This window comes from Aulostomus chinensis, chromosome 8 (genome assembly GCF_037954235.1).
Source record: "Aulostomus chinensis isolate RoL2024-O1b breed Wild chromosome 8, RoL_Achi_v1.0, whole genome shotgun sequence".
Lineage (NCBI taxonomy): Eukaryota > Metazoa > Chordata > Actinopteri > Syngnathiformes > Aulostomidae > Aulostomus > Aulostomus chinensis.
Window position 1 is genome coordinate 10,059,573 of NC_141327.1, and position 11,264 is coordinate 10,070,836.

The 11,264-nt window shown below is 41.0% G+C and overlaps 1 protein-coding gene across 1 annotated transcript in view; it reads right to left on the reverse strand.

Moving 5' to 3' along the window:
- Positions 1-728: 728 nt before the first annotated feature.
- Positions 729-11,264, reverse strand: part of nomo (nodal modulator) — a 15,636-nt gene continuing 5,100 nt past the window's right edge. Inside the window, exons 12-31 of the mRNA XM_086210805.1 lie at positions 11,018-11,195; positions 10,629-10,770; positions 10,390-10,521; positions 10,155-10,291; positions 9,703-9,790; positions 9,492-9,555; positions 9,308-9,403; positions 8,984-9,211; positions 8,397-8,479; positions 7,935-8,094; positions 6,775-6,901; positions 6,331-6,444; positions 6,103-6,230; positions 5,836-5,977; positions 5,488-5,571; positions 4,385-4,495; positions 4,193-4,294; positions 3,977-4,096; positions 3,247-3,339; positions 729-3,090 (exon numbers count right to left, since the gene is read on the reverse strand). Coding sequence (XP_086066931.1) covers positions 2,959-3,090; positions 3,247-3,339; positions 3,977-4,096; positions 4,193-4,294; positions 4,385-4,495; positions 5,488-5,571; positions 5,836-5,977; positions 6,103-6,230; positions 6,331-6,444; positions 6,775-6,901; positions 7,935-8,094; positions 8,397-8,479; positions 8,984-9,211; positions 9,308-9,403; positions 9,492-9,555; positions 9,703-9,790; positions 10,155-10,291; positions 10,390-10,521; positions 10,629-10,770; positions 11,018-11,195 — 2,461 coding nt within the window. The 3' untranslated portion in view covers positions 729-2,958. The remainder of the gene's footprint in view (positions 3,091-3,246; positions 3,340-3,976; positions 4,097-4,192; positions 4,295-4,384; positions 4,496-5,487; positions 5,572-5,835; positions 5,978-6,102; positions 6,231-6,330; positions 6,445-6,774; positions 6,902-7,934; positions 8,095-8,396; positions 8,480-8,983; positions 9,212-9,307; positions 9,404-9,491; positions 9,556-9,702; positions 9,791-10,154; positions 10,292-10,389; positions 10,522-10,628; positions 10,771-11,017; positions 11,196-11,264) is intronic.

Here is an 11,264-nt window from a genome sequence, read left to right on the forward strand (position 1 = left end):
TAGCCTGCACTTCTTCTTTGTGCCAGAAAGCCTTCCATTCCCTCCTTCTTTCTGCCAGAAAGGGCAAACTCTCCCTTTCTGTAACGTTGCCTCTTTCTAGTTTGCTAATTTTTTATTTATTCTTCTAAACAGACAGGGATATTGCAGTTCAAATGAATCCAGGCTGCAGTGAAGAGCTCCATCACTAAACACAACTGATTTGATCTACAACAGCGGTGAATCTGTTCCCTTTAAGGATGTGGTGACAGTTTGTTCATGAACTAAATACCACCCATGACACCACTTGGTAAAACTGCAGCGAGCACCACACACACAAGTGCAGCTCTAACATTGTAGCATCTTTACTTGTAATTTGTGCCAGACTTAATTACAGTGCTAGTTATCACTAGCTGACCATGAAAGTTTGAGGAAATAAAAACTCGTTTCTACTAACAATTCAAGAATTCGAAAAGCCAACGCCTGGATGCTACAAAGCCAAAACAAGTTCTTTTGTTGATAAGCTATTACCTAATATAGTAGAGGGTGTTTTAGAGGCCTCTTCTAGAAACCCATAATTAAGATCTCAGCTGTCTGACTCTTCCATTCTCCAGCAGAATGAGGCAAAGCTCATTAGTTTCATATTTAAATGTAGTTTCCATATGAGAACATATGGACAGCAAATATACAGTAGTCCCTTATAGACAGTTACCAGAAGACTCAAATCCCTTCAGTCTGAAATTTAAAAAAAAAACTTTTGATACAATGTTCTGTTTAGAAGATGATAAGGAATAATGACACAAGTCAGTTGGACACTTAATTTTCTTGGAAGTTAATTTTCATGAATTCAGCCCAGTAGGACTTTTTTATTTCAACATGTACAAAAGAGGAGGGAAGCTTCCATTCATGTCTAATATTACACTGTCCCCTAGAGGCAACATCATAAAACACATTTCATTTCCTTCCAGTCCACCTTCATGATCTCAAAAATGATTTGACTCTAACTAAATGACAACTCCACCCTCACCCATCCTCGCCTCACCCCAATCAAAACTATCCACTTCCTCCTAAATGTGAACTCATTGGAATATATTTCAATCAGAAAGTAGTCTGTTTTTTTCATTTGTCGGTGAAAGTCAGCCACAGTTGCGGGCGGATGAATTCAAAACAGAGAAATAACTGGAGTCTGAAGTTTCACAGTAAATTACAGCACTCACTGCTAAGACAAAGAGCTCATGAATATGCAATTCTATCAAGGTAGCGGAGACAGAGCCTGTGTAGAGATTTTCACTTCAGTATTAACTTTAATGTTGCTCATTAAATACCTTGTCACACACCAACAGGATCTCATTCAAATCAACAACCACACTTCTGATGAGATGTTTCCTTGCATACGAATTTGGCTAACATTCACATCTGATTAAACACGTTAATAAATTAATCAAATATCCATTGTTATCCCTAACTTGTCCCACCCCAACCCAAATGAGGAAACAAAAAAACAATACATTTCCCCTCAAACAGTATGTAACTCCAAATTTCCAGGATGCTGTCTGTCACCATCATCTCTTGTAAAATACCATCAGCAGTGGAGTACGTTACAGTACATTGGGTGACATGACAGTTCTTAGCTTGTCTTGGTCACAGTTTCTTGGTCACAGATAGCGATTACATTATCCTGGTCAGAATGGAATTTTAAGGTTCAATTCAGTTTGGAGTTGATTCAATTTGATATTAAACCAGTGAAACCTAAAAAATTCAAAATACCATTTGATCTTCATTGAGTCTGGTCAATTTTTCCACCACAGGAACTCAAATGTTTACCAGTACCTGATTGGTTTTTCAGCTTTCTGTTTCCTTTAAGATGCAGGCTAGTAATTATTCTTCTGCCATAACAGTCCACTTAGTCATTTTGGTTCATACAGATATTACAAAACAAACCTGTTGCAAAAATCATTTCTTGGACTAATGTATCTGAGATGCTGAGAAGTACAGTACCTACTTACCCTTCCCACTTCTCTCTCTCCTGTAAACACCCCTGCGTATCGTCTCGCCATACCTGATATCAGAAGCCTCTGCCTAATAAAAGTCATTTCTGAACATCAGATGGATGCTCGGACGCTGGAAAGAACAGCTGATAACGCACCTACACCCTCACGTTGTCAAAAGCCCTACTTAAAAACGTTCATCCCCAATTGTCCTCCATAGTGAGTCAAACCACTTTGTAACACTGAGAGAACTTTTTCAATGTTACAAAGGATGTCAGAGAGAGGGGTGATTTTGGACTGTTATTTCTTAACACTCCTGTTGTTTCCTGTCACTTACACAATAAATCCTCTGAGAACGTCCCCAAACCCTGAAAAACTGATCCGCAGGTCTATCCTTGAGAGGTCTTAGAATTACACTAAGTTGAGGTCCACGCTATAACAAGCCCCTAAGTTCCTGCAGTGGAAAAAAATCCCCATACTCATACTGTATCTGACATATTATTTCAAGTGATACAGAAGTCGTCCCAGTGCTGCTGGGTGAGAGACAGAGGACAGATATCAAAAGCATTCAAGTGCTTCCAAAACAATCAGCTAAACATTTAAGTTGACCTAGATAAATTACAAAGGTATAAAAATGGCTCATTCTATCCCAAGTCCACAATTTTCTCAAACAGGGTGAGTGCTCTGGGAAAAAAAAAGTTTAAAAAAAAATTCAACCGAAAAACAGGACAAAAGCCTGCAAAACTTGAGATGGTGAGGTGATGGTAATGGTTCAATCGAGTGGTTCTTGTCAAGCGTCACTTTCCAAACCCCATCATTGCACACTAAATAGTTAGCCAGCATCAGCTGAAAACACTGGGCCAAAAAAATCAACAAAACACAAAAAAGTGAATGCGTCAGAATCAACTCTTGGGGGTCATGCTCTGGGCCTGCGGCTGGGCTGCTAGTGTATCATTTAGTGTGCAAAAATGTGGTCTGTGCTGTACCTATGCTCTCATGTGCGCCTGGCCTTCTGTCTCTTAGCCTGGCGTTTGGCTTCGTCCAGGGCAGCACTGTCTCCGCTGGCTTGAGCCATGCTCCTCACACCCTGGATACGATTAACCATCTCTAGCAGTAACGGGATGACCTGAGAAACACATGAATAAAAGATACTTACCAAGTGCTTTTTGGGTGTACAGTTTCTTCCTTGAAATATTGAGACTATCAATGCAAAAAAAATATTGTAATCATGAAGACTGAGGAACTGAGCAACCGAAGCACTCAGAAGATGCTTGTTTGATACCTTATCATGGTTGTAGGCTGCTAACAGGAGCAGCAGAGTGAGGGGCAGAGCTATATAGGAGCCCTGGGCAACATCCTGGTCAGGCACTTTACGCTGTAGCAAAGCAAACAAAAAAGCACTATGAAATCTGGAGAAATCACTGACTCACTCATTGTTACCTCGTCGAACATTTTTGTTTCACCAGCCAAATGTCTGGGAGATTAAAAAACTCCTACCACCCAAACTTTTCTTGTGTTGCGCATCACACAAACACATTGTTGTGGTGATTTAAAACAATGGCCAAAGCAGATTATAAACAAATTGCTTTTTGTGTTTATAATAAGTATTTGACAAACAAATACTGACAGCAATTTGTTCTGGTAAATTATTCTGTATGAAATCTCTGTTATGCTTTGTTATACGATCATCAAAAATGATGGCTGTATTAATTTTTTTACAAAGGAAAATAAGAAATCAGTATAAACTTTGTTGTTTAAATAACTTTCCCAGCCTTTAGAAAACATTCATGAGTTCAAGAGCAACAGCAACTCAACACTCAGTGAAGTCTCACTTTGTTTAGTTGAGACTATGACATATTAATCAATTCTTTATGGGTTCAAACATTTACCTGCATTTAATTTCAGACCCTGATTGTGAAGTCGTTGCTTTTTAAGTCACAATCCTGTTCTTTGTTTTCTATTCTCCCACAGAAAACATCGTCAAACACCAGAAGTAGGTAAGTTTTCCTTACGGTGGGGTTGAAGGTGAGTGTGACATGCTTGTGGTAGCCGCCGGAGGTGAAAGAGACCTGGGGCAGAGTGAAATCATACTGGGAACGGGACAGCGTGGAGTAGAGCATCAGCACATAGTTCTGGAGAAGAAAGAGGGAAGAGAAAAGTGACTGCAACGCAACAGAAAATTCTGGGAAAATTGTTCAAACCTCATGACATCCAACAGACTTGGATACCTCTCCATCTCTGTCCAGAGGTGGGAAATGGAAGAAAAGGGACTGTCCCAGTGAAACGCTGTTGATGGGGTTGTCCAGATTGTCACTCTTATACAGTTTCACCTGAACAGTGGAGGGAGAGAATCAGAACACACGTGGAATACTAATGTGAGGTTGATAATACAGGGACAACATAATGGAGAATGGTCCTACTGATAGTGTTGGCAGATGTTCAGGGGATGTGATGACATTCCCACTCAGGTCGAACTGATTGATTTGTCTGAAGGCAATGATGTTGACCCCTTCAATGTCACTGCTGCCGACCTGAAACAAGACAGTAAACGTAGCCTTTAATGTAAAGATACAGTCTCAGAATCCTAGAGGAAGTCATGTGAACTGTAGATAAAGCTTTGTGCAGGTCACACGGCGTGATAATAACAGAGAATTAAGTGGAATTAAGGAATTTCCAGCTTTGCAAGACAGATTAGGGAGTCCGTACTTTTCAGACAAGAAAAAATGAGAGGTTTTAAAGTTGCAATGGGATTATCAGCGCTTTTGTTCTGAGTATAGAATGACCCCATGTGATGAGGCGGCCGATAAGCCATAATCACAGGGTTCCCACACTTATTTTAACAATTCAATTACAGAAATATCCAGTCTTCATGACAGGACTGTTGCTACTGCTGCTGGAGAGCAAAGGAATCTTAATTTCGATGACATTGGAAGTTTGTTAAAAGTTTGAAGTGGAAGTTCAGGAATGATTTTATTAAGTTTCATGTTCTCCATATCAACTTTACCAGCAGTGGTAGAGAAAAAAATCTCACAGTAGTTTTTCTGGAGCTTAAGGCTATGACACATAGGCAGTTGTCAAGAATCAACTTTAAACCTCAAGTCCGGTTTGCTGATGAAGATGTTCATGGTTATTAGTTACAAGCTGCTACTAAATTATGTCACTTTCTTACTTCTTTACTTTGCCTTTTATGGCATACATGAATGTCAAATATTTATTTCATTTTCTGAAACACTGGGAAGATGCCTGAGCATAAAGAGCTTGAGACCGATAACAGTGAGTGACTCCGTTATGGCACAAACATTACTGAAGCTCTGATGTGTTCCATTTTTGACGATCAATGTTTATGTGAATCTGTGAATTTGAGTTTCCTCTGGGTACTCATTTTGTAATTAAATTCACAAGAAGTTTGTTCAAAAATGTGTAATTTTCATGAACTTTTCTTTAAGCTCAATGATTGTTTGCACATCTAGGAAGCCATGTGGATGAAGCCATGTAGACTTCATGTGAAGTATTAGTCACTTACCTCTATAGCTCTGTGTTGTGGTAAAGCTCTCTCAATATGGTCATTGCCTTCAGCCCGCAGCTGAATCAGGTACTTGCAACTGGGCTGCCGAGAAAAATTAAAGAGTTATTTAAGATTTTGAGTAAATAGGCTAAGAAGGGCAGCGATACGCCGTAGCTTCACCTGGTCTCCCGGACCATATTGAGTCACTAAGGAAATATTAGCACAATAATAACTGCTGCTCGCAACAAACCATCTGCTGAGCCCCAGAAACGCACTCATTTTATTCTTTGGGTCCCTTTATGGGCTCATAGGATCCAAAGTATTTATTTATTTATATTTATGTGTAATGGATCATTCCGTTCTCACCAAGAGACCCCTGAGTCGGAAGCGACCCTCCTCGTCTGTGACGGTGTCCTCGCTGTACAGGCTACACTGTCCCTGGCCTACGGCTTCCACTGCCACGTCCCTCTCTGCATCCCCGCTCAGAGACTGCACCGCTCCGTAGCAGCTGAGGACACGAGCACAGGAAAAAGGAGAGGACACTGAATTTCACAAGTAATGGCACATTTCTGATACACCACCGAGTGGTTAAATATCCATTGTAGTCTAGATGCTGAAATATCGCTGCAATACCTGTACGCAGTTTTAATGCCTGTTATATCAATACTGAGGTTTTGACCCTCTTCAACTGTGATCATCTGAGAGGCCGGCTCAAAGCGGAACTCCTTCATCATGGGCTTAAAGTAGTACTGACCAGGACTCTGGAGAGAAAATTATGCTTAATAGAGAGACACGTATGCTTAACAGACAAACCTTGCACAGTCTTAATGTAAAAAAGCTAGCTCTAACAAAGAAGCTTACCAGGTTATTGAAGGTGAGGAGGCCCGTGTCCTGAGTCAACAAGTTGGAGCGAAACTGTCCTCCACTCAGAGATAGAAGAACTCCTGACAGTGGCAGACCGTCGTCTGATTTTATCTATGGTACAGATAGGAGGAGAGAAGGAACACAGGATATAAATTTCATTTCGGTCTTAGTTCAGGTCACTCTGTAAAGGACCAATTCCGTCGTCTCTTCAACCCCCCACACAAGTTGTGTTTTATCGCTGAATTTGTTTGTTTATATTATATTTTACAAAAACATCCAATAGGAACTGAGGCAAACTTTTTATCATTTATCAAAAGCGGTAAAACTGGGACTCTAATGGTAAAGTGCACTGGAAGAAAGCATCGACTCAATAGTGCAGTTACTAATGTAAAAGTGGCCAGATTAGCGGGATGGAAAAATATGCAATTGAGTCACATGTACCTTGAAGGTGACACCAGCCAGAGCGAATGCCTTAAAATCACCCTGGGTTCCCTCCACGGGACTCAGGACAAAACCCTCTTTACTGGCGCTGATATCATACTGGCGGTCACTGTGGAGAGGACCCACACTACACCAAAGTGAGGGGAAACAAGGTGGTTAGGAAGGATGAATGTTTTCACAACGCATACTTGATACCTACCGCATCATTAAATTTTAAGTCTTCGTAGAAAACACAAGGTTAAATTTAATGGCAGATCATTTTATTAGGGGGTAAGGGAAAGTACTTTGATATGTTTTTAGAGAACTGACATCATCCCTCTGAGGAGTAAAATCCACTCTTGTCCAGGCTATGGAATGCTCATTTTTGTTTGTTTGTTGTTTTGCCACCAGAATAAGGAAAAGTTAGGAATGGGATTCATAAAGATCCTAACAATACCCATCCCTACTCCAGATTCAGTCTGAAAAATGCACCACGGTGCTGGTATTTACCAGGGGGTTGACTGTCTTACCATGTTAATATTTGCAGCAATCACAAACTGTAGCTATGACTGTTACGAAGGTCAAGATTTGTAGGTAGATTGCTTTAAGTCAACATACTGAATACAAAAACTTTGATGGATAAAATATTTAGAGGTCAGTCACCACAACTTAGAACTTAAGATGTGAAAATGAGCAACAAATCAAATGACAATCCAGCCAAACCTTGAGGATCAAATGTCTGTATGAGATATTGAGCCAATTTAAAAAAAGATGATTTTTAATGTTAATGGGTCACATTTTTCAAACTTATCGAGAGATAAATGTGTGACAGTTGTAAAAATGTGGACTATCACTGTGGTTTGTTCTTAGCGTCATCCTCTGCGAGCCACAAATCTCTTTTGCATGCATTTTCAACAAGCTGCTTAGCCACATGTAAAGCCAAACCTGTATTCTTTTTCTACACATTTTCTCAAAACTGTGCAAAACATACATTTACAAACTAATCAAATGCAATAGTCTGGTATAATCCATATCTTCATGCCGATGGAATTTTCAGAATTCTTGAATCAAAAGTGATGCAGGGGAGAAAATGTCTCCGTCGATCACAACTGTGAGTGCCAGAAGGATAAATTACACCCTTTGATGAAGTATCACTTTTAGTGTTGGGATTCTTCTCCTACCTGTATGCGCCCATCTCATTAGTAGCCACAGTTATGAGTGGTGCAGCAACTCCTCTCTCAGTGATAGAGATTTCTACACCCTGGAGCTCTGGTGACACCTTGCCCTCGAGAAAGATTCCTGCACGCCCTGTGATCTCCACCAGACGGCCTGGACAGGACTCTGTTGAGGGAGACAGTCAGGTTAACAAGTGGTATAGCAGGCTGTGGGTTTTAAGTGATTTTATTATTTGATATGAATCCTTTTTTCAATGCAACAACTACATACAATGAGTCAGTGGGAAATGAATGAGTAAAGTCGACTTTATTTATATAGGACCGAATCACAAAGTTATCTCACGGTGACCCAATCCACCCCATAAACACAACTTCTGTAGAAATTTCAAGAACTGAAGCAGGTACCATTACATCAGTGGACCCATAAGATGGCGAGTTTGTTAGGTTGCATTTTGTGAGGGGGCATACCTCCAGTGATAGTTGCCTCGACTTCAGGGGGGTAGAACAGCAGTTCCTTCGAGGAGGGAGTCACGGTTATCTTTTCTCCAGCCCTGTATTGTTAAAAAGGAAATTTTAACTATACAGTTTTTTGTGGATATCATATCGATTAATACCTGAACAATACTTCCAGTTTTGTGACATTATAGGACAAAGGAATGTTAATTACGTACAAGATGCACATTTCAAAGTGACACCTTTACAAGAGTGTTATTATTAATAATTCAAATATGAATATAATATATATATATATAATTATGGGCAGCATGGCTCCGAGGTAGAGTTGCCGTCTCGCAACCAAAGTGTCACTGGTTCGATCCTCATGTCCCCTGGTTACCACGTCGAAGTGTCCTTGAGCAAGACACTGAACAATAATTGCTCCTGAGTAGGGTGGCACCTTGCATGGCAGCCTCCACCGCGTGTGTGTGTGTGTGTGTGTGTGTGTGTGTGAGAACAGGTGCATGAGATGACACTGTAAAGTGCTTTCAGTGTCACCAAGGTAGAAAAGTGCTATATAAAAATGAGTCCATTTACCCAATAAAGTAAGAATTTCTAACCTTGCCCAGTAGGAGAATTCATAATGGAAGGGGCCTGTCAGCTCAGTTCTTTGCCAGTCCTCCTGGATAGAGGGGCTATCATCCCTGGCTCCGCTGTCCTCTTCAGCTGCTCGGCGCTCTCGCTCCTGGCGGCGCAGTTGGATCTCTTGCAGCTGTTGCTCCTGCCTCTGCTCCTCCAAGCTACGCAGGGGGCCAAGCACCAGCGCCGGCTCGCTCTCAATGGATGATCTGACCCGGTAGAAGATGAAAACAGCATGACCTTATGGACATTCATAAGCTTATCCACAATGGATTTGGTCTTAAAAAAGGCTGTTGAAAGCTCACTTGATGGTAACTGTTACATCGAGGACCTTGTCAGTTGTGATGAGCCCTGTCATGTGATGCCTCACTGCAGTAAGAGTCAGGATGCTGGGGGATGAGCTGATGGACACAAGTTAAAAACCATCACTTGACGAACAGTGTACCACCCACTTGTATCCCACCCAGCGTATTATTACTTCATACTCACGTATCATAGGCATAGAAGTCCTGCTCAAACTGGTGGCAGGAGCGAGGGGTGACTTTGTAAACACCTAGAGATGCCATTTTTAGGTGATTAATTACTTTGCTCCACTTTTATATTTAACAAGGGAACGGATAGTATACTGAATTTTTACTTTTATAGATATGCTAATTTATGCTATGTTTAGCTGATGAGAGGTCAGAGAAATGAAGCTCACCAGGCTTGGAGAGGCAGAAACGGTTGACTCCCTTCGAGAGGTTGTAGACACCAACATTCTCAGGTTTGCTGCCATCTTGAAAGAATTCCTGCATAGAAACACACTTCAGGTTAAAAATCAATTGTCTCATATTTTGTATTACAATAAATTAAAGCAAGGCCATATAGGACACATTAAATATCATTATATTCAGGGCCAAATACCTCAATGTTGATATAGCAGGGAATCATTAATGGTTTCACAAAATATATTTTTTTAAAAGGGGCCTTTTCAATAAATAATCAGTATTATGTGGATATAATTCAGTAAAGGCAATTATTACATCATTTGACTGTTGTAAAAGCTTTCATAACAATATGATATGAATCTAATTCCCAAGTCCTACTTTGAATGCCTCACTCTTTGCTACAAAACACAGCAGATAGAACTGGGGTGAGTTCCTGGTTACTGACCAGAGTAATGGCATGAGACAGTGAGCAGCGCAGGATGTAGCCAATCTGACGAAGCTCAACCCCCAAGACATCAGAGTCCAGCACCTCCACCTCCATTGATTTATGCTTCCAACACCACTCCTCATGAGAAATACTCACTGATGGGTGTAAAAGATGGAACAACAGAAACAATAATCAGCCTTCAACTTAAGGTAACACGCAAGCCATTGTTACAAATCATACTCGTGTTGCTGACCTTTGTATTTTCCAGGTAGAACGTCGTCAAAGGAGAAGCTGAGGATATCGCTGCTGCCAGACAGTGCCATGGTCCTTCTCTCTCCTTGGCGACTGACTGGTTGAAGTGTTACTGACAGGTCATCACAGGAAGCTACAAGTCAAACAGAGGCCTTATGGTCAATTTATGGCAAAAAAAGAACAACAATGACTTAAAAAATGCAATTTTTATAGCCTAAAACTTTTCATTTTCAACTGTACCTAGACAGTAGACCTTTCCAGAGACAGAGGCCATGAACTGGGTGAAAAGTAGGTCTGTGAGGGGCCGGTCCACCAGAGAGACCCCCAGGGCTTGAGGCTGCAAAGCCAGACCTGCTTTCACGTCTGCCTCAGGGAGAGACACCTGGAAACAAAGAAGTACTTTCTCAACAACAGGTAAAGACGTTGCCATGTTTTCATTTGGCTACATACAGCATGCGCTCAAGGTGATGAGCTATTGCAGCCAGTGATTAGGATATTAACCAGACATTAAAGTAAATAGAATAATTGCACAGTTTCTGCAGTTTATTTAACACTCCAATGAAATAAACCAGCATTTAGTTCAAGATGTTTACATGAATACAAAAAGCTAAATGATATTACAGTCTTACATGAACACTGTATTCTCCAGGTTTGGCCTGAAAGCAGAAGGCTCCCTGGGTGTCAGAGTCGATGGTCCGGCCAGCGGTCTTGTCATGCCCCAGGTGGGTCAGGGTGACCTTGTAGCGACCCTGCTGCTTCATGCCCTCAGGGAGGCGGCTAATGGAGATCTGGCCACAAACACTGAACCTGCATGGAACCGAGAGAAGCAATTTATTGGGATTATTTTGCAATTTCTCAGTTTTGGTTGTAACACTC